The sequence below is a fragment of the Coffea arabica genome, chromosome 9c (genome assembly GCF_036785885.1).
Source record: "Coffea arabica cultivar ET-39 chromosome 9c, Coffea Arabica ET-39 HiFi, whole genome shotgun sequence".
In the NCBI taxonomy this organism is placed as follows: Eukaryota; Viridiplantae; Streptophyta; class Magnoliopsida; order Gentianales; family Rubiaceae; genus Coffea; species Coffea arabica.
Window position 1 is genome coordinate 42,842,346 of NC_092326.1, and position 22,293 is coordinate 42,864,638.

General features: G+C 37.0%; 3 protein-coding genes across 8 annotated transcripts; 2 read left to right on the forward strand and 1 right to left on the reverse strand.

Annotated features, from left to right (window-relative positions):
* The first annotated feature begins 417 nt into the window (after nucleotides 1–417).
* LOC113708895 (transcriptional adapter ADA2b) lies at nucleotides 418–7,073 on the forward strand. 4 transcript variants are annotated; one of them, XM_027231591.2, is made up of 13 exons: nucleotides 418–919; nucleotides 1,752–1,807; nucleotides 2,202–2,380; nucleotides 2,858–2,923; nucleotides 3,079–3,204; nucleotides 3,287–3,353; nucleotides 3,791–3,854; nucleotides 3,944–4,002; nucleotides 4,091–4,162; nucleotides 4,682–4,892; nucleotides 5,283–5,493; nucleotides 5,828–6,037; nucleotides 6,433–7,073. In XM_027231591.2, the coding sequence occupies exons 1-13, from the start codon at nucleotides 870–872 to the stop codon at nucleotides 6,625–6,627; spliced, it is 1,566 nt and encodes a 521-aa protein (XP_027087392.2). In that variant the 5' UTR covers nucleotides 418–869; the 3' UTR covers nucleotides 6,628–7,073. The 4 variants fall into 4 exon arrangements, with proteins under 4 accessions (XP_027087392.2, XP_027087393.2, XP_071920328.1 ...); XM_027231592.2 differs by lacking the exon at nucleotides 2,202–2,380 and adding an exon at nucleotides 1,456–1,539 and having other exon boundaries at nucleotides 420–919; XM_072064227.1 differs by lacking the exon at nucleotides 2,202–2,380 and having other exon boundaries at nucleotides 420–960.
* A 505-nt stretch (nucleotides 7,074–7,578) lies between these two features.
* On the reverse strand, nucleotides 7,579–16,028 carry LOC113708894 (uncharacterized). Of its 3 annotated transcripts, none has more exons than XM_027231588.2 (8): nucleotides 15,661–16,028; nucleotides 14,879–15,174; nucleotides 13,275–13,301; nucleotides 10,166–10,254; nucleotides 9,943–10,065; nucleotides 9,055–9,852; nucleotides 8,555–8,771; nucleotides 7,579–8,319 (listed from the first exon to the last, which is right to left on the reverse strand). In XM_027231588.2, exons 2-8 carry the CDS (start codon nucleotides 15,171–15,173, stop codon nucleotides 7,880–7,882), a joined length of 1,989 nt encoding a protein of 662 aa, XP_027087389.2. In that variant the 5' UTR covers nucleotide 15,174; nucleotides 15,661–16,028; the 3' UTR covers nucleotides 7,579–7,879. The 3 variants fall into 3 exon arrangements, with proteins under 3 accessions (XP_027087389.2, XP_071920327.1, XP_027087390.2); XM_072064226.1 differs by lacking the exon at nucleotides 15,661–16,028 and adding an exon at nucleotides 15,322–15,589; XM_027231589.2 differs by lacking the exon at nucleotides 13,275–13,301 and having other exon boundaries at nucleotides 15,661–16,026.
* A 987-nt stretch (nucleotides 16,029–17,015) lies between these two features.
* On the forward strand, nucleotides 17,016–17,821 carry LOC113707905 (uncharacterized). Its single transcript, XM_027230301.2, has one exon. The coding sequence runs from the start codon at nucleotides 17,137–17,139 to the stop codon at nucleotides 17,725–17,727; it is 591 nt and encodes a 196-aa protein (XP_027086102.1). The 5' UTR covers nucleotides 17,016–17,136; the 3' UTR covers nucleotides 17,728–17,821.
* Nucleotides 17,822–22,293: the final 4,472 nt, after the last annotated feature.

Here is a 22,293-nt window from a genome sequence, read left to right on the forward strand (position 1 = left end):
AAATATTTGTATTAAATTAAATGTTTGAAAGTAAAATACCCATAAAGAACCGATACTTTAAATAAGTAATGCATATTTGCCTACAAGCTATACTCCTTAAAGTTTATTAATTATTAATTGATTTGTAATATTTTGTCATTCATTAGACATGTAGTACAAAGGATAAATTTGGTAAAAAATTCTAATTTCACTCCCTAAAACAATATTTTAATCATTTGTACTGAATTTGCAAAGGATTAGTAACCTTAGGGGAGGTCAGTGTAATTTTTCAAACCACACGGGAGGTCAGTGCAAATGTTAGAAACCTCAGAGGAGGTTTCTGCAATTATCCCTAAAATCTAATATAGTCTTATCCATTTCCCACTTTCAATTTTTAAGATAAGGAAAGGAACTTGGAAGACAAAAAAAAAAAGAAAAAAAGAAAAAAAGGAAAAGATTGTTATTATTATTTTATCTTGAATAAAGTTTGTAGAATTATGTTCCTAAGGCAATTTATTCGATTTTCTCAAACTGCATTGTCAATACAAAGATCTAAACAGTAATGAGATCATAAGAACAGTACGTAAAACAACTCCAGTGTCGAAGAAATAAAGCGACGGTCAAAATATATAAGTTGACAATAAACGCTCAATTAAGGGAATTTAACCATTTTCAATAAAGGGCGGAAAATTCTTTTGTTGGCAACATAATTAGCAAGAAAATTTCCAAAATTTCGAAGTTGAAGAAAAAGATATTGCCTTTTCCATCTGGGTTCTCAATTTCATTTCTATTTTATCTTATAAATAACTCATTCATGTGGAATTTAGCTCTATGAATGAAAGGGTGTTTGTATTGTAAAGTTGAAGTCTCTGAAGTTGAGGAATTGAATAATGGGTCGGTCTCGCGGAAATTTCCAAGCTGAGGAGGATCCCAGTCAAAGGTTTAATCGCTTAGCACATTAGATTGAATTCTTCATACTCCGTTCGTTCTTTCTTTCTTTCTTTCCTTTTTTTTTCCTTTCTTTTTGGGGATGTTTAACTGAAAATTTTCCAGTGTAATGGGTAAGCTTACTATCTGCCCGTGACCGGTTTTGTTTATGTTAAAGATGAAATTTTTGTGGTTAAAGTGAAAATTGGTGTTGCTTTATATGTGAAACGGCAGTCTTTCATGAGCAGATATTTGGGTATAAATTTGCATTCTTTTAACTGTGCATCGAATTGACTTGATGATTTGGTTTCATGCAACTGGGATGAGGCCTATTGTTTGGTTTTGCTAACTTGTTTAGTTATGCCTGGGAGGTTTGAATGAGGCTGTCTAGAGCTCACTCTTTCAGCAATCTAGGCTGGTTTTACGTAGCCATCTGAAAACCCAATGCTTCTTTCGTGTTTGAGTTTGTTGATTATTGCTTCTGCGCATGGGCTGGAGCAAGTAGCCTGTGACTGCTGTAAGACATACTTCATCGTTTTTCTTTTGTAGTAGTAATGTCACTGCTGAACGGGAAAGGATTTTTATTATGCCTGAGATTTTGGATTGATGCTGTCATCCGTTTGGGTGTAAAAAGTATGTATCCATTGCGTCTGTCTTTTGGATTGATTGCTCATTTTGCTTCTCTTCCATGGAGTAATTGTTTTGTACATGTTATTGTTTTTAAGGAAAGTATCTTAAATATGATCATTGTATGAACTGTTCTTCAGCAGTTTCGTGAGATTGCCATGTGTCAGCGTTTGATTTTAAAATGTACTTTTCTTTTCTTACCATTTTTGCAAATGCAGATCAAGGAGAAGAAAGAATGCCACTAACAGTGAACATTTAGAATCAGCAAATGCAGGTACTCCGTAGTTATTTAGGTTTCTGCAGAAATTCTTTAGACTGTGATACAATCGATTGTATATGCTGAGCCAAATGCTTTAAATGGACAATTAGCAGTTGCACACACTGGGATGGTTTTTGGAATTTCTTTATCATTGTACACCTTACTCATATGCTTGTCAACCTTAGTGAATAAAATTGACTGGCTTGTAATTGTACCAAAAGATGTCTTGTCTGGTCATTGAGTTGATTGATGAGAAAGTCTGAAAATATACATGTACCATTAGGTAGAGAGGCTTGGCAAGTACCATAGTGAAGTGGACTGGTGCTAAGGTTAAATAAGTGTTACCTTGTATCATCTTATATTGTGACTTGTTCCTCTCCTCCTGTGGCACTGGTTTGTGGTCACCCAGGTCAAGGGACGGCTGAAGGGAAAAGAGCGTTATACCACTGTAACTATTGTAAAAAAGATATAACGGGGAGAACTCGTATAAAATGTGCTGTATGTTCTGATTTTGACCTATGCATAGAGTGCTTCTCAGTTGGTGCTGAGGTGTATCCCCATAAAAGCAATCATCCATACAGGGTTATGGTGAGTACCTTCTCAACACAAACTTTTCTTTGAGACCTAATGATATAATGTGACATAGTCAATCTTACCTCTGATACCTTATCATGCTAAGGGGATTGCATATCATCCATGTTATCAATACCTAGAAGTGAGAGACTAATATTTTCTTTTCGCTTGAGAACTAGAAAGAAAATTTTTAACCAGGATTCTATGTAAAGTGGACCATATTGACCATGCAGTATCAAGTGCCGCTTAAAAACTCCAACAGCAATGTTAGTACAGTTTGACTGTTTGGCCTGCAATCTTGAACTTGTACAATCTTTTACTTTATTCTTCTGATGCTGCAAAACAAGAGACATTTCGTTTTGCTGTGTTAAGTTTTCATCTTAGACTGTTCTGTAAGCAACTTAGGGACATCTTAGGAACTATCTTCTCAAAAGACCACTTGTGGCGTAATAATGATGTTACTAATGATTATTTAGCTTGTCACTTGAACAGGATGTTCTTTCTTTTCCACTTATCTGTCCAGACTGGAAAGCTGATGAAGAAATGTTACTTCTAGAGGTGGTTTAAAATCTTGAAACCATAAGTGCTCAACTTGTCCCTTTCCGCAAAATTCTGTTGCTTTTGGTCTCTCCTTTTTGCAATTAATTGGAAACTGATCTTTCCTCACATCACTCTATAATTCTGTCTTGCTTCATGGGATTCACGGCAACTAGGGGATTGAAATGTATGGCATGTGGAACTGGGCAGAAGTTGGAGAGCATGTTGGGACAAAGACAAAGGAAGCGTGCATTGAGCATTTCAGAAATGCATATCTAAACTCCCCATACTTCCCTCTTCCAGTATGGCAAACATGATTAAGTTATCTCTGGGTTTTAAGTTTTCTTTGAGCGATAGGTACTGAAGAAAGTTTTCTCTCATTAGGATATGACACATGTGGCGAAAAATAGAAAGGAACTCCTTGCAACGGCAAAAAATGAAGAAAAGAGAGGTTGGTTATACCCCCCCCCCTCTCAAAACACAAAAACCCCCAACAACTATTTATAATTCTTTTAAATACTAATTATTAGTATTTGTTTTTTTTTTTTTTTTGCTTGATAAAAGAATTAAAAAGCCACATCTTGTAACCGTGGAGCTTATTTGGTTGGCTCATTTTGTTGACATCATAGGTCATGACTCTGTCACTTAGAGAAATAAATTTTTAGAGCCATCCCTATTTTGTAGACAGGCTTGCCAAGAAAAGCAATTGTTGAATTTTGACTTTCTTTAAATTTGAATGAGAAAAGCCAAAAGTGGAACATGAGAGACTGGATTGGTGTTTAGATAGAATTCCCTTTGCCATAACCCATCAATGCCTTGAAGTCGTTCTTGTTATATTCATTATACCATGTTTCTTTAATATAATAGCAATACTGCTGGCTGTTATAGGATTTTCTGCACTCGGAGAACTTACACCAAAGGATGAATCTCAATTTTCCCCATCAAGAGTCAAGTATGATTGCTGTAGTTTTTGTGACTTGGTGCTTCCGCTTATCTTTTGAAAATTCTCAATCCAATTTCTCTGCATTTTTGTTTGATTAGAATTGAAGACCAACATAAAAGTGGTCCTTCAGGTCGTCTGCCCTCTGCTGTAAATGCAGGTAGGGCAAAAGTTAAATTTACATCTAAATTTTACTCACCTACTTGTATGAGATTCCAGGGACCCTTTTATCGACATGAATGCTGCAGGTACCACAGGTAAGAAAAAGGCATCAAACAAGGTCCAGGTCAGGGATCGACACGATTCTATGAAGCCAAAAGGTAGCATTCTCGTCTTTCCTTTGGGGGTGGCTACTAGCAATTTGATTGACATTCAAAAACTTGGAATAGAGTCAGAGTCTGCAAGGGAAGCAAGAGTTTGGGGGATGGGTGGGAATAGAGTTGTCCAAAGATAATCTTTTTAAGAATTGTTGTCGAGGTCCAATTGGAGTGTAAAATCAGAACGATAGTGATTGACTTTAATCACGATTATAGAGTCAGAGCATGCAAGGGAAGTAAGAGTTTGGGGGATGGGTGGGAATAGAGTTGTCCAAGGATAGTTTTTTGAAGAATTGTTGTCCAAGTCCAACTGGAGTGTGATATTAAAACGGCAGCAATTGGTTTTAATCAAGGTTATAATCCCTGTTAAAATATAATTGACCATAATATCATGGCAAGACGGAAGAATGCTACTATATAAAGGAACCAAGACTTGACGACCTATATGGGTAGACTGGAAGAGGGATAGGTTTTTGCTATTGACACAAGAAGTTTTTAAATTGCTCATGGTATATTTAACAGGCAAGAGTTTTGATAACAATAGATCCAACTGTTCAAAGGATGAAGTCCCTTCCCTGATGGAACTAAGTGGATATAATCCAAAAAGACAAGAATTTGACCCAGAATACGATAATGATGCTGAGCATTTACTGGCTGATATGGAATTTAAAGAAACTGACACTGAGGAGGAGCGTAAGTTGAAGTTGCGAGTACTGCATATATATTGGAAGAGGTATCTCGTTATTATCTCTGTTTCCTAGGAATTTCGTCATTGATTCTTTGATTGTTTGAACTTTGTTTTTGGAGATGAGAAAAGAGAATTGATAAATATACAATTCAATTGTCTTCTTTTGTTTCTTTATGATTGGTAAATTTCCTAGTCATCCATCTGATTGTGATAACAGCATTCACTAGTCACAATTACATTGAAACTTAAACTAATTTCTTTAATATTGTATGTTCAATGTACTCCTTACCACAGGTCAGCACTTCTGTAATTTGCTGAAGATCATTACAGTTGACTATATCCATTCTTTTCCCTGAGAATGTTTCAAGAAATTGCTTTAATTCTTTTTTTGTTTGTTTAATCATATCGAATAACTTGTCAAGTTCATCTTGGCAGGCTTGATGAGCGAAAACGTAGGAAGGATTTTATTCTAGATAGGAACTTGCTCCATCAAGATGCATTTGAGAAGGACCTGTCTCAGGAAGAGAAGGTTTTGTGCAGACGTTATGATGTCTTCATGCGTTTTCATTCCAAAGAGGAGCATGAAGAATTACTAAAGGCAACTGTTGCAGAACATAGAACTCTTAGAAGGATTCAAGAACTTAAGGTCCATTTGCTTTTACGTTCAAAGCTCCATGAAAATTTGATCCATGTTTTTCTGAATGCCTTTAATTCTCATCTTTTATGTTGTTTCGTAGCTTTTCTTCTTAAGAGTAAAAAGAAATGTCCAAGCCTAGATATTTACAAATCTTGTGTTTAATGTGCTTGTTTTTAGGAAAAAACTTGTGTTCCTCCGTGTTGAAATTCTTTTGCTCTCTCTCTCTCTCTCTACCCACCAAAGGAAAAAGAAATAAAAAGAAGTTCAATTGACACATAATTGTTGATGGCTAAACAATGACTTATTTTACTTTATAATGACCCGAAGTAAAAAAAATATGCAGGAAGCACAAGCTGCAGGGTGTCATTTTTCAAATGATGCTGACAGATACTTAGACTGGAAAAGAAAGAAGGAAACTGAACTGAATGGTTGTGATGATGGAGGAAACAGTATGGCTTTTCTTAATGGCCCTGTTGCTTCAGACTCCACTGATGCATATTCAATCAATTTGGACTTCGTATCATTTTCTGAGGCAGAACTGCTCTCTGCATCTGTAAGTTTGCTGTTTCTGTTTCTAAAATCGCTTTTGCACCTTTTCTAGAAAGGATGAGGCCTTCTAAATCTGGTATATTCATGAAGTAACCTTTTTCTATGAGACATTGTTCCCTTGGTGGGTGGCCTTCTTGCTTTGTTAGTAAAGCATTAAGGGGTTGAACAAGTTGTTAAAAATTGGATATGGACTTCTCAAGATTAGCCATTGACGAAGTTATTCAAGGTAAATATCCAGCGTTCATAGTGGATATTGACTTGAGGGAAAAATATTTTGGTCATCTGTGTCCTTCAAAAAGGTGGGGGCATGAGGTTGGGTTTGTTAAATAGCATATTCTTACTATTTTCTGCTTTTATTGGTGCTCGAACAGAACCAGTCAAATCTCATTTGTGCTGCAGGAGAAACGTCTTTGTGGTGAATTGAGGCTGGCTCCTGCTCAGTATCTGAAAATGGTGGAGGTCATGACGACACAGATCTTCAGTGGAAATATTACCAAGAAATCTGATGCTTATTCATTATTCCAAATTGAACCAACGAAAGTCGATAGAGTTTATGATATGCTTGTGAAGAAGGGCATTGCTGGTCCCTTGTGACCCCAGAACCAGATTGTGAAGATTCTGCACTTCCCATATTCACTCCAAACCCTCGTAAAAAATAAAACATACCTGTACAACAGTATAACTGCCCAGGGGGTTAAGGGGAGGAAATAAGACGTGGAAGGGTGTCTATGCTGGGGAATTAAAGGGATAGGGATTGTGTACGACTACGACTTAACATGACAAAGATTTGTGATTTTTTTCTTCTGTACAGAGGAAGGATTTGGTAATTCCCTAGATCTGATGGGCTTGCGGGTCCGGTTAAGTTAGAACAAACTTTATAACTATTTTCCCTGCTTATAATTAGGGTATCATCCACTTTGACAATGCAGCAGCACTCGAGCTGGCTTCCTAGAGCTATAGACATGTACAAAAGCTGTCTTTTGGCTCATGTTTGTAACATTATTAATTTTTTAGGCTATAAATTTGAATGTTTTCTAGCAGCAGAGGAGCAACATAATTTGGAATTCAATCAATAGACTGAAAGAAAAGACGTCAATGGTAATTTATGTGTTGATTTACAATTCTTTATGGTACAGTTATTAATAAATCACCAAGGAATGGTTATAATTGACTGCTGAGATATGTCTCAGCAACATCTTATATAGGTCTCAAATTAAATCTGCAAAAGGAAAATACTTTTAAGCCTTTCTTCAGAAACCCTGCAGTTTCACCCAGCTGAAACACGATCTGTTGAGGAGTTGGTACTTGAAGCGGGCTGGAATATCGTTTGAACAAGGACAATTTGTTTCAGCTCCTGGTTCCTGATTATGTTTTTCTAACCGGTACAACTGTCTTCAGTTAAGACTGCTTATTGGAGCTGGTAAGCCACAATCCTATCCAGCGATGTCTTTCCACACTAACTACGTATCAGGAGCAGTAATTACAACAGAATTATTCAATGCACCCGGAAATATAAAGTCAAAGACGGCAGCTACTTGCTAAGAAGAAAGCAACGTACAAGCTTACAGACTATGATCACTGCAGTTTATATGCAGAAAGCAATTGAGTGCAAAGGACAAAGAGCTTAATACCACTGCCAAAAGGCAGTTAGTAACTTCAGCACCACAGTTGATTTTACCCTCCTAAACTGAAACATTTGCCCTGTGCACCTGCATTTCATCGCTACCCCATATTTACATAAATCAATGGCAGCACTTATATTAGTGGCCTATAAAAAGAAAAAAAAAAAACCAAAAATATTGCAGTTCCCAACCTATTGATTTATACTTAATGCATTCTGCTGCTTCTATTTCTTTACAAATTTATGTTGGCTACCAGAGACACCCTCTGAAACTGTCTTGACCATTCCATGAGCATTAAAATTGCCAGCCTTAAACCCTTTGTCAACCAAATCATCTGCATGACGGTTACAGAGCCGTTTCTTCAAATTCAGGCTGTCCAAATCTTTTTGGTTAGCTGACAAGGCTGAATGGTGCTCTCTTTTTACACCACTTTCAGATGCTTCAAGCTTGGACAAAACATGAACTTGGGCTTCTGGTAATCTGGAGCTGTCATGCGTAGATGTCTCACTTGAAGTTGACATTGAGAGCTTCAGAGTGCAACTAACAGTAGAAGGAATGACAGAGAGTATATCACGTTTTGCCTTTACTTCTATCCATTTGTTATCAACCCAATCTCTTGAAGGTCGCAAATCCTTTCTCTGCAATGTTAAGAACTTGTTTTCACCTAAAAATCAAATGCAAATTCATGAGATTCTCCATCATGCTGACAGAACATGATCTACGAACATATGTAGCAAGTATATTCCTCTCTTCTACTGCCAAATTCAGCCACAATTAGAACTAGTACCTCAATTCACTCTTAAGGTACAAAGAAACTATTGTCAGGTCATATACATAGCCAGATAAATAACATGTAAGCTCTTAAAAAACAAATCTATCTGTTCCAGAAGTTGAATTACCAGGGGAATACACGTGAACATTATCACCTCCAGAGATGTCCAACCCAATTATAACAGCTTCCCACCAGCCATCTGACCACCATGCATCAACTGCATCTCCAACCTCAAAAGAATAGTCAGAAGAATTATGAGGAGGCCAAGGCCTTACAGTATGGCGGCCTGCAAATCTCATCCCCAGTTCATCAGGAGTTGCCACTCTAGATGCAGGAACCCATTCCTGCAACATACACCACAAAAGAAAGAAGTTATGTTTCTATGCAAAAAGCTGAAATCATGGTTCTAGTCTGAAAGGCTAAAAACAAAGATGATGCAGCTTCTCTAACTGTTAATAGATCATTAGATATTGTTATCTTCTAACTTCTGCCTTACATGATTGTCCTTGAAACTTTCATTTGGAGTTTAAAACCACAGCAGAACAAGTAATCCCAGTCATTAAATGACCAAAGAGAACCAAAATATGAATATTAAGGAAGAACTAACAATTTTATGCTTCACTATACCTCTAATTTTCCAGGTCCATCAACATCCTGGATGTCACAGTATTGAACTTTTAAGGACTTTTTTGATGTCTGCAATATTTTACACCTGAACCAACAACCTCGGATACCACTATCCTGGCAGAGGAGTTCTATATTTTTTTCATCATCCTCAGAAGATAATTGAGAGGGTTCAGCCCCAACAAGATTAATAGAAGCTTTAGTAGATAATTTGATTTTCAATTTTCGATGAGTTGGTTCACATCTTTCCATCCGCTTTCCAGGGATCAAATTTGTCACACCAAAATGGTTTCTCCTTCGACTTCTTGTCCTTCTAGTACCTTGCCTGGTGGAGTCTTCAGAGTGAAAATCATTTTCTTCCTCGGTTGGTTTATGGACCTTGGCTTTATTCATTGAATCATGATGATGATTTAATGAGGAGACGATTGCTTGGTTATCATAGCCTCGCAAATTACTCAGTGAGAAGGTCTCAATTTTGTTGTTTTTGACTTCTCTGTGACACACATAGATCCTTGATGACAACTTTTCAGGGAAAAGAGCCAAACACTTCTCGAAGTGATTTGGAGTTAACACTGTGACAACTTGATCTATACACTTTGCAGTAATCCTCCGAACATAAGGAGTGATGAATATTTCTTCCGGATGTGCATTTAACTCAGGAATTACTTGCTTGACTTCCTGATTGTGCCGAAACCATCGCACTTGAGCCATTTTCTCTCCCTTCTTATCCTCATACAAATCTTCCAAGTAACCAAGGTAGTGGTTTCCTTCTTCAGCCATAATGAGCACAAAGGAATAAACCTGGACAAGAAGACAAACTTACTCATAGCTTTCTTTTTTTTGTGCGAATGCAATTGAGACAAAAAGTACCAGTTACTAGTGACTACTCACCGCTATTGTTGTTTTTTTCCTGCATAACGCTTGATAGTGTTTGAGCTCCTTAGAACAATTCCAAGCTTCACCAGACCACATGATATCTGAATCTTGAACTCTAAATTTTCCAGAAACCTGGACCTGAAAATAAGTTTTTCTATAAGCCATGTGAAATGAATAACTGATAATACACAAGAAAAATCTTAAAATTGGATCAATACCATAATATGGCAGTTACAACCTGATCCATCGAATTAGTCAGATTATGAAGACCAGCCATTGGGTATCCAGGTGACCTCAGACGCAGCCTCGATTCAATCATCTGATGCTCTGTCCCAAAGATAAAACGGTTGCTCACTCAATTCAGAGGAAATGTGTAACACAAATAAAACAATCACCACAAAAAGAAAACAAAAAAAACACATAGTTTGGTATTTATTCAGGTCAATTTCAAGAGAGTTCACAATTATGATCTGCAATCACACATTAGCAGGAGAGAAAACATTCTGCTAAATCTTGTTCCATTTCTTCCCAACTTCTGAAATTATAACCGCCTCAACTCCATTTTTTTGTCCCACACCCCTCCACCCTCCCTTCCCCAGAAGTGCCCTTCCAAATGAGGGAAAAATTAAAGACAAACAAGGAAAAACAAACCAATAATATCTTGCAAACATTAGGAACTCAGGTTTCAGATAATGAAAAGGCAGGCCCAAGTGAGAGATACAGATCAGATAATCACTTGCAACATGCCAAAACAAAATAGCATTCAACAAGTGCTCATGCACATTCTATTGCAAAATGCTTCATCTAGAAATTTACCATGATTATTATTCTTGCACTAACATCCTATTTCCTATCAATTGCTGTGATCACCATCTACTCTCGACAAATTACCATAAGATACATGTATAGTGACATTGATCCGCACAATTTGCTGCTTACTCTGCTATTCACCTGTATCTCATTCTCAAATTTTCATATAAACACTACTCTGACTGATACTACTAACCATAAAGGCTGTTTAACAATTGACCACTCCTAGTTATAGCTATCTATATTGTTGGTAAAATTTTGCTAGAGATAGATCAAGAATGTAGCATTGAGATCTTGGCACATCGCTTGAGAAATGTAGAAAAAAAAATGCCCATCACAATTTAAAGAATTTTAAGGGTAAATGGAGTAAAATATCAACTTGCATGGATTGCCTAATTTCTGGAAGATTATGCTGGATCAAAACTGACTTTTAAATGCAAATGCAGATACAACTACAGAAAGACAATATACTTCATCTTCCTGATCATCTAAATGTACTTGCTCAAATCTCATTCTGGAAGGCAAGGTTCTCAAAACAACTTCCCCACCCCAATTAAAGCATCTACAAGACGCAATGTTTAATAAGCTACAACACTTAATTGGTTCAACATTAACAATAGAAGTACAGAGAATAACGAGTCAGATAACAGGTAATCTGTAGCCACATATACATAATACTAGTAATACAGGAAGGCAAGGACAACTATCATTGATTACCAATATTTGGTACAAACAAATCATTTGTGGCAAGCAACATAAAACATTAAAAGGATATTAAAGGGATGGAAGAGGTAAACAAATCAACAAAAGCATATTAAACAGTCAAGAAACGAATACAAGTAGTAACTCTTTTTTTTTTTTTTTTGGAAGCAGGGTAATACAAACTTAATCTCAATAGCAGGGCTCATGAATTATGAACCTAAGAATATACAGCAGTATGCTAACTTTACACACACTGATGTTATGAAGTATTAGAACTGCCCTATTGAGAAGAAGTTAGTTAGCCACATTACCCTTTCATGGGGCATTAATTCTTTCTTGGCACTTCTTTCTGTTTAGATTTGTTGATTTGAGGAAACATCAAAATAATGCAAAGATTAAGAGAACCACAACTCTCATTTATGAATTCTTTACACACAAAAACTGGCCATTTTTCTGAAGATAATAATTTCCAGGACAGAGGACATGGATAAGCAATAAAAAATCTGCATAAAACCTGCTAATACCCAGGTAATAAGATAGCGTATTATTCTCATTTAAATATGGTAAGTGAGTCAATGTCAGTCAAAGCCAGTCTTCAGATGACCTGGTACTTTGTTTATACCTTACATAAACAAGCTAGCAAACACTACCAAATCATTTGCATTTAATCACAACAAAGTTCATTATGAAAGAGAGGGAGAGTCACGTGCTTTAAACTACCACGCTTACTCTAATAAGAAAAATTTCTGCAATTATTCATTTATCTAAAAGCTCACTCAGAGTCTTATTTACCTATGGTTTCTTAAGAAAATTAAGTGAACAAATTTTAAATTAGAAAACCACTCAGCTAAAGTTAGAAATTAGAAATACAAAAGTACTAAGCCAAAATCTGGTATACAGTTGAACAAACAGAAAGCCTCCTCTTCAATCTTTAATAAAAAGGAGTCATCTGGATATTTCTTATATGGAGCATATTTGTTGACCAAAAATAGGTAGAAAAGAACAGAACAAGATGAATTCCCTCTGCCAAAGTATTAAAAAACAAGAGAGAGAGAGAGTATTAAAAAAATTTTTAATGAGCCCAGTTGAATTCTCATCCCAACCGACCTCTCTCTCATGAATACACATTCTAGCAATGTCTCAATAACATTCAAACATAAAGAGAACAACAGCACAGTCACTTTAGAAGCAAGTCATAGTCAAACGCAAAATGGAGCCTCTATATTTGGAACATTGAACAGAAGAATTAAACTTCAATAATTTACTAATAACATGGTCAACTGTTTCCCAGAAGAAGATTTTGTTATTTATAAGTATAGAAGCACTATAAAAAAACTCCATCTTCTTTTAAATCTCAGATGGTTAGCACCTGGCCTACATATGGCAGGCTGATGCGTGATTGTATCATTCTTTACTCAAACACATAGAGCCAACCATTTTCTGTCTTTCCTTTTATTGCGGTTGGATCCCAAAAGACGCGATCACACAAGCAAGCAAAAGGGGATTTTCATTGCTTAAAAAATAAGAATGAACAGAGAATGGTTAAAGCAGGACTCAAAAGAGCCAATGGTTGATACATATGCAACCATCCTACATTGGATCTTTAGCTCAACTGAATCAAAATCAGTCTAGTCGGATCAATCACAAGAAAATGAATAAACCTTTCCAAAGAGAGAGCTGAAAGCTTTCTTTCTGAAAAGAGTTCTTTTCCCCCTTACAAGAAAGGAAATTCAAGTCGATTGATGAAAAGAAATGCAGTAGGAAAAACCTAAATGTCTGACAATTAGATAAGAATTCATACAAAAAATGATGAGTATGTAACTTCAGAATCTTACCTGCAATCCTGTTGAAGAAGGTGGAGTCTTCAGAGATGAAGAAAGAGAAAGTAGTATGCAAAGGAGTCAGTTGAAGAAGAAATGATGAACGTCATCTTGCATTAATTGACCAAGGGATTCATGTAACACCAATCTAACATAACTTTTGAGCACGCAAGAGCGCTTCATTGGTTTCTAGAATATCCTTTGCCTTTTCCTTCAACTTATCCTAGCGGTTTACGCATTTATGTTATTAAATATTTGATTTCAATGCTTAATTCAACACCTATCAAATATTTAGTATTAAACTCAGATACATGGATCTCATAGCAATGTACTATAAATTTAGTCTAACCTGATCAAGAGATCCATGAAATTTAAATGCTAAATGAAAATAGACGAGTTTAATTAGTCACACTAGAGCAGAGGGAAAGCGATTGGCATGATTACATGTTCAAAATTCATGTGAAACAGGTATGTTTCATCTCATCCATCTTCAAGTCTCTATGTATACTTACATATATATAGCAGGCCCAATTTTGTGTCTAGACTGGGCCTATTTCCATAATGCATGTACATGTTAGCAAGCAAAGTACTAGCTTTCAATATTGTCCAAGTCCAGCAACGTCCAACTATGTATCTATGAAAAAATGGCAAAAGCTTTAGCGTAAATAGTGTGATTAACAGGGTATGATATACATACATCTTCTGTACATGACACCAAGATAATTACTTCAACTCTTTATGTAGTAGGTTTCGACTCATTTTTTGAAATTATAGTCCTAAGATGAAATAATGGACTTTTTCAGTCTCTCTTGAACATTTAGAGGAACTTATAATCTTCAGGATATCTATCACTACTACATAGTAAATCCAGCAGTATCATGACAAACCCGTGTTGAATTTAATTCATATGCAATAGGCTAAAACTTTTCTTTTGAAAGTATTTGGCGCTCTGTGCAGAATAAACTGCATCTTGCTAAGAATTCTTATTACGGTCACTACTCTCCCATTCCTGACTATACAACTACATCAAGTATGTTATCAGTGATTGACAAAGTGGGTTCACAACAATAAAAGTCATTCCAAGTAAAAGATAGATTCATATATAAATAATAGACTAATGAGAAACATCCTGCTGAGAATAAAAATAAGAAAAAGTAGCTCCGTATGAGAGCCGCACATCTCTTGAAATCTCTTAGTAATCCCACACCCTAGCCCACAGAAAGAATAGAGAAAAGAAACAAGTCGGCAGTCTCTGCATAAGAAGTACCACATTGGCCAAACCCTTGACTCCTCTCCACATTTCAGCAATTTAGTCATTTACTAGCAAAGAACCAAGTCGAGTCATTTGCATAAAAGGTGTTCGTGTTCACATGCAACTAATATCATCATCAATCTACACCCAAGAAATTAAACAAATTCCCCTTCTGTTAGCTTAAATCTAGTTTTAGACGAGGTCACTTAGATGCTGCTATCTCAATTCCAATATTATAGAGTTAAACAAGCAAGTTTGATGTTGCTCATTAGTTCCGTGCACCCCATAGCTATACACTGACATACCGAGTCATACTCACATGTATTATCAAAAAATCATGCTCAAGCAGTCTAAAAAAGCTACATACTTGAGACAATTACAGGGAGGCGAAACCCTGAGACCAGCTTTGTAAGCCATTCCACAACATCCCGTCTTGCTCTCCATTTTGTTCCAGCAGTGACAATTCCAGTGAACCCATAAGCATCCACAAATCCCTTGGACACGACGTAGGTCATATGCCTAATACTCCTCTCAGTCCCCACCACAGCAAGCACTGTATCCTCAGAGGATTGTTGTAAATAATAGTGCACAACCCTGTTTCCCTTCTCCTGGGAGATAATTCGTTCTTCCCATGCTAAAAATACTTGATCATTTAAAACCATCCTGATGAAAATAAAAGAAAAAGAATACCAGTGAATTCCAACATGAAGTTCCTCTAGTTTTATAGTTACTTCTTGTTTCTGCCAAAAAATTTACATCATTGCGGAAACAGAAGACAAATTACGCCAAACTGACTTAGGCACAACTTACAAGTTGCAGAACAAACATGTAAACAAAAAAAAACAACAACCACCGTGGAATGTAAGGCGAGAATTTCTTCCTATTGTGAAATTTAACACAAACGAGGAACAGGGTTAGAGTCTTAGAGTCAGCGAGAGCAGAAAACCTCAAAAAAAAAAAAAAAGAAGAAGTAATGAAATAAAATAATAAAAGAGCTGTAAAAGCCCATATCCTCCCGGGTTTTGCCCATTTTTCCATGCTTAACCAAGTTCAAGACTATGCACCAGCATTGCGCGATCAAACTAATAAAAAACCAATAACAACCCTCCAGCAAATAGGACAAGAAACAGGAAAAGTTCTGGAACTTACCTGATACAAGCAGAACTTGGAGGGCAAAGAAAGTATCAGTTGAAAAGCCAAAAAAGGAAGTCTAAAGTTGGCTTCTTTACCACAACTACGACGAGTATTCTGCTCGTGGGAGTGGGTTTGATACTATGTAAATGCTTCCATTGTAGTCAACTGTGGAGATCGTGTAATATCACAGGGAGTTGCTGCAGGTAGACAGGAGAAGCGCAAGAGGAGAGGGAGGAGGAGGGGGGGCCCTGGGCAGCAGAAGAAGCCGAGTGCTGCCACCAGCACCACAGCATGAGAGAGTATGGATGGAGTAGTAAAAGGGCCGAATGGGGGTTTGGAATTGGTTTATTTGGCTGCTGTATACATCAATCATCAATGAACCAACAACATCCCGTTTCCTTTGTACTACTCACTACTTCTTTTGGCATTATTGGCATAAGAAGATATGGGCTGTGGGGTCTGGGGCATGTTTTCTTCTCCTCCTGCAGTGGAGTATATATTTTTACGTTACATGAGATGTGATACACAAAACATCCATCAGGTGCAAATTAGTACTATATATAAAATAAAATATTTGGCAAATATCCTTTAGGTACAATACACACAATAAATTTTATTACTACTACAACATAATAATTAAATCGGATATAACAAAACCGAGCTTTTGTCCGGTATTGAGTTTGTGACTCGCAGTGTGCATTTCTTTTATGTGTTGACCAGAAACGTGGCTGGTTACCATATATAATCCGTTCCGTTTGACTTTCATTGTCACTAATATATTCTGTTGGTTGAATTTTTGTTTCTTTGTATAGAGTAATCTCATTGACTCAAAAGGCTGATGCCATATTTGAGGCATGTCTACTCCCGTTTGATTCTACAAGCTACTTTTTCCATGTTGTAATTGGAACGAGAGAGACAAGATGAATAGCAAACTTTTTTTTTTTTAAAAAAAATTAAAGTTGCTATTCTTACCGTGCAACAAAAACTTGTTTTCATCTTTCAAATTAGTTGTCATATGTCTAATAATTAGTATAGTGATAATACATATATTATAAGCGTATTCAAATGAGTTGTTGTATATGTGTAACGGTGATAATGTAAGCGTACATAAGATTAATCCTTTTTAGATGATCGGTTATTTTTTGTTCATCCCTAAAAAAAAAAAAAAAACCTACTCAAAAGGCTCGCATTGGAGGGCAAACCAGGCTGCAATCCTTAATTGTTATATTTGGGCTACTTTAAGTCATGCGAAATTTGGGCTTCAAGACTTTCTGCTATATATATATCGTCATGCTGGAGAAAGGCCCATTTTGTTTGTTGACTTTTTTTTTTTTTTTGGGAGGAAAAGAAGATAAGGGAAGAAGAACAAAGACCAGGACTGAGTCACAGACACAGCGCGAAACTCAGCCACAGACGACTTTCCAGCACAGAAAGCTATAGATATCAGCCACCATCCTCTGGCTCTGAGTAGGTTGTTGACTAACCTCAAGAATGATGACGACAATCCGATCTTCTTTGATACACACAAATCCTCGAACTTGTTTTGCAAACACCGCAATATTCCTCATCCCTATCAATACCAAACAACACCTTAGTTACCCAAGAAGTACGTTTTCATCCCCTGTTTCCTCGACGCTTAAAGCCACAGAGAGCCTCCCTGGACAAAAAGTAACAAAGCATCCCAGAAAATCCAAACCGATGAGTTCTTCAGAGCTACTGGTAACAAAATCCCGGGATGAATTTCCCAAAGTCGGATCACATCTTGTGTTGCTGGGAGCTGTAACAGTAGGAGTTGCACTTATTGTGATGGGCTTTGATGACGATCACAAGGCATTGGCTTTTGGTCCAGAAGGACCGCTGGTGGAGGAATTCTGGGAGAACATGAGGAGATATGCACTTTATGCTCTGACAGTCAGCACTGGATTTGCTTATACTGTTTTTCAGCCAATATTGGAGTTACTAAGGAACCCTGTCTCTGCAATTCTTGTTCTTGCTATTTTTGGAGGTTCTATTTACATCGTAACCCAGGTGCTGTCAGCAATGGTTGGTGTCTCAGATTTCAGTTATGACTATAGCTACTGAATTTGATTTTATGGATGATGCAGTTATTCTGTCTACAGTTTCTTGATTACCGAATACTGCTGGTCTATTTACTGATAGCACTATTGTTTACTTAGTTCCTTGACATCTGTAGTACAAACCTTTTTCCCTTTTTCCTTTTCCTTTCTGTTGCGAGAGTTTTGGGCGAATGGCAATCATAAGCTAGCGGTCTGAAATGCAATAATATCAATTAATAATAACTAGGGAACCCAATTTTCTTGCACATTATTACTGAAATGCAACCAAGAAATCGTACTATGGTTGGCTTAGAAATGCTAGAACTAGTACGCATTGGATTAGTTGCTAGAGAGAGATCGTAAACGGCCATTGCATTTTGACAGAGGGATGTTAAGGAGCTTGGATTCTTGATAGCAGACCGCTACAATGGTTTCTCCGCCAACCCCGGCTGTAGGTTGTTTATTGAAAGCATGAAATGTGATGTTCGCTGGATTGCATCTTTTTGAGCTTCCATCTTCTTGAATTCTCCAGTTTTCTTCAGCTCTGAATTTCGATTTAATTCCATGATAAAATTTCAGTATGAACACCAAACTCTTACGGCAAAAACACCTTGCCTTTGATGATTCTTCATTCGAAGGGCAAAAAGTGAAAAAACCAAGAATCTTGATTGAGCAGCGAAACAGGTAAGATTGACCATCAGATCACGCTTTCATCACAACCAAGGCATGACTCTGTCCCGTGTGTGAAGAAACATTAATGCCATCAGAAGCCACTCCAACATATAGGTTGAGGGCAATTAATGGATCGGACCATTTTGATTTTTTTTTTCGCTTATTTCGTTTGGAAAACTTTGTGTGACGTTTGACAGATAAATACGCATAGAATCAAAATAAAAAACGGTGCTGCAAGCTTAATGTTTTTTTTTTTTTTCATTACAGCTTAAAAAAGGAAAAAAAAAAAAAACTCTAGAGAGGACAAAGTAGCATGATATATAGGATTCCAAATTTACAGATGAGAGGCAAGCCAGAAGAACTTCTTCAAAAACTATCCAAAGCAAACGTTAAACATTAAGCGATCAATGGTACTTAGTAGTAGCGGCAGGCACTGCATTGCCTTGCATTTTGGGTAAGGATTTAGTAGTTAGTAGAATGGATCAGTAGCAGGAGCTAGCAAGCAACAGATGAGACGGAGAGAGGGTAAGAGAAGGAATTGGCATACTGGAAAGTGAGAGACTCTCCGGGATTCAAAGCTTGTCCATCCTTCACAAGGCAATCATTATAACCAAGTCTCCTAAAGATTTGAGGATTTATGAGTCTGGCGGAGCTGAACCAGCCGCAACTTAGATGAATGTTTGAGATGCTACAACTTGCTGAGTCGCACACATTTTGGACTTCAACAGTGTATGTGGGGATGCCATTGAACATGCGTTTCGTTTGACCTTGAAAAACAAGGATGTTGTCCTTAGAACACGACGGCCCCTGACCACCAATCCGATCTGCTAAGCCCCCATCACCGCCACTGTCGCTGTCACCATCGCCGCCATAACCATCGTCATCACCGGCATCACCGATATCCTCACCTGTCCCGTTCCCTAATTAATAGTAATAAAGCAACAAATTTGTAACCAGCAATCTGAAATGGTGCCAGTGCTCGTGAACATAGGCATATATATATATATATATATAATTATAAGCCACACCGGCCAACATGCATGACAAGTGACAACATCTAATGAAAGAGGGCTTCTTAGCCGAAGGAGACGTGAAAGAAAGATGTTTGTCGGAAATTATATACTAGTAATTAGCTAGCAGGAGTAATATGGTATGAAATAGCCGGATAAAGCAATAAATTACCATCTGTTCTCAACGTGTTTTTATGAATCCAGTAATTACGAAGGATAAAAAAGTTGGAACAAATGAAAAATGTCACTAGCTTTTTACAGGTGATTGTTTATGTTCCAATTATCCAAAGCATATTAATTACTACTCCAACAAGATTCAAAAAAAAAAAAAAAAGTGTGCACTAATCTCTGACCACTAAAAGCCAGTAACTTTCGAGCAGTAGAAGAAGCTTTATTTTCCTCGGAAAATGCTTGCTCTTGAATGCCATTGCAAGTTTCAATGACTGATTCCGATGCCTGATAATGATCCACAGCTGCATGCAAAAAATTTTTATCGTCAAGAAATATATATGTGCAACCTAGTCAAATTTACAAATATATATTAATAACCATTCGGTAAAAGGGGACTCAAAGTCACACAAGAAAGAAATGGGGAGGGGAAAGCTAAATGTCAAATCAGGGAACTCATAGTCCACTGTTCGATAGAGTTGGGGTTGAGAATACTTCCTAGTCCCCTACTTTAACAATTTAACATGAAGTAATAGTACGCAGACCAAGGTTTCAGATTACAAAAACTGATATTTGGTGTTGCTGAACTTCAATTAGAATCGAAGATTAAAGAGGAGTATCTTCATGTGGACCAAAGCCATCGATTGAAAGCTTCCTGAGATGGAAACGTCTTGGATCCGCAGGTGCAGGATCAGAAAAGAGCAATACACTGGTCATTAATGTAGCAGGGGATGACGATATAGAGGGATTACTGATTGCCTGATTCTGGCTAGCCGCTTCATATACATAAACTTGCACAACAAAGATAAACAACCATATAGGCCGCAGAGTTGGGAAATTAAGGACGTACCAAAGAGCAAAGGAAGAAGCATGCACGCGAAACCCAGAGCCATGCACGCCTTGCATTTAGCTGATCTACACCTGTCCACAGCAATCTTCATGGGGCCGCTATTCACTACTACTTCCCCTCGTGAATATCCTCTTAGAACTTCTTCAAGAATTAAACCTGCATTATCCAGATAAACTAGTTTGAATAAGCAAAGGAGGAAATGGCAGACCAAACCTATACATATATATATAAGCAAGTCACATAACATGTACAACATTTTTTTTTTTTGTGTGTGTTGGGCTAAACAAGAAAAAAAAAAAAGAATGTAACTCGAAAAGAAAGAAGCAAATACATCTGTGATGAACAGAGCCAAGAATTATCAACAAAATCAAAGTATTCTATCAACTAATGGAGGAGAATATGAGTGAAAAATTGGAAGAAAAGAAATGGAGTAGTTATATTTATGATACGTTAACTAGAGAGATTGAAAAAAGCCGACCGAGTTCTTTATTGATCAGGGAGAGACTGAGCAACGAACTTGGAAATGACACTAAGTTCTACGGCCACTTGGAAATGCATTGATGCTTAAGTTATAGCAGTCGTAGCGAGGTGGTGGCAGTGGGAAGTGGACAGCACAAGTCGGAAAGGAAGAGCTGATCGAGGGGAGGGTGCGTAAATCGAAGGGGTTAGTGACATTTATGACGTACTAATCGGGTTGTAACACAAATTTACTGGACTACCCACGACTAAAACGGTTTGATTTCTATTCCTGTTTTCGATGAGGTCCTTTTTTTTTTCTTAACACATTTAAAACCCACTAGTCCTATATTAATTATTCTGTGAATTCTTTGCTACATTTCAATACTTTTTTTAAAATTAATTTTATCTTTTTAAAATTTTAACATCTGAACTATATTTTGACGAGCGTCCAGTCTCGTCAGATAGACTCTTTTGAATATTATAATCTTATTAAATTAATCGTTGACTAATGAAATAAATTTTTTTATTTTTAAATTATAGTATAAAAACTTTAAATATTTGAAAAATAAAAAATCATCATCATTGAAACGATATACGTAAAGGAAAATGGACATAAAAAATTTTCCGTGTTTCCTGCTGCTTCCCAGTAGCAAGCGAAGCACGGCCATGGATTGATTTACCTGCCAACGCCCACTACTCTCATTTACTGACCTGGTAACCTACCCACCACTAAAGAGTGGCGGTATGGTAGGTTCTGAGAGGATGTAAGAGGTAAATTGTGCCCCAGAATTAAATTAAGGAAAGGGAGGGAGTCAAATAACTACAGAAGTTACTACTTTGCTAGCCTAGCTGTCGCTACTCACTCACTAGCTCTCCTTAGTCTTTACCGTAACATGGTGCCGAAGAGGAAGGAAAACATAAACCAAATCTCGCTGCATTTACTCATCGATAAGATAACTAGATACGGATTCAAGCGCCCTTTTAGGTTTGTATCATGATTCCTGAGTTGACATGCATTTCTAGGACCTATATATATATACGTTGAGTATTTACATATTCATTGGAAGTCTTCAAAAAGAAGTAAGTACTATGTACGTATTGGAAGAAATCAACTTTACAGATTTGGAAGGTTGGCCATAGAAATCAACTTCAGATGATTTTCATGCATTCAAGAAAACCAACAAGTATACAAGAGGTTTTTTGCTATTCGAAACCACAAGTTTAATAGAGGAATACTGAGAGTCATAGTAGACGAAGCGGCAGTAGAATTTAGCCTTGAATATCAAAGGGCCTCGATTGTTACGCCTTTATTTCTTTGATAAGCTTGTTCGCAATCCTGACTTCGGTGGCCATCTGGATGTCTTTCAATTCTCATATTTTCCACAGACTTCTTCTTCCTTGATCGGTTGATCTCCTTGAGGGTTAGGCTTGT

What these genes read in the sequence shown, in the direction of transcription:
- LOC113708895 (XM_027231591.2), top strand. Translation starts at nt 870, where the DNA reads ATGGGTCGGTCTCGCGGAAATTTCCAAGCTGAGGAGGATCCCAGTCAA. An exon ending in GAGGAGGATCCCAGTCAAAG is followed by an intron (nt 920 to 1,751) that starts GTTTAATCGCTT and finishes TTGCAAATGCAG; the next exon opens with ATCAAGGAGAAGAAAGAATG. An exon ending in AAAAAATGAAGAAAAGAGAG is followed by an intron (nt 3,354 to 3,790) that starts GTTGGTTATACC and finishes TGGCTGTTATAG; the next exon opens with GATTTTCTGCACTCGGAGAA.
- LOC113708894 (XM_027231588.2), bottom strand. Translation starts at nt 15,173, where the DNA reads ATGGTTTTAAATGATCAAGTATTTTTAGCATGGGAAGAACGAATTATC. An exon ending in CTTCTTCAACAGGATTGCAG is followed by an intron (nt 10,255 to 13,274) that starts GTAAGATTCTGA and finishes TCTTTGGGACAG; the next exon opens with AGCATCAGATGATTGAATCG. An exon ending in ATGGACCTGGAAAATTAGAG is followed by an intron (nt 8,772 to 9,054) that starts GTATAGTGAAGC and finishes TGTATGTTGCAG; the next exon opens with GAATGGGTTCCTGCATCTAG.
- LOC113707905 (XM_027230301.2), top strand. Translation starts at nt 17,137, where the DNA reads ATGATGACGACAATCCGATCTTCTTTGATACACACAAATCCTCGAACT.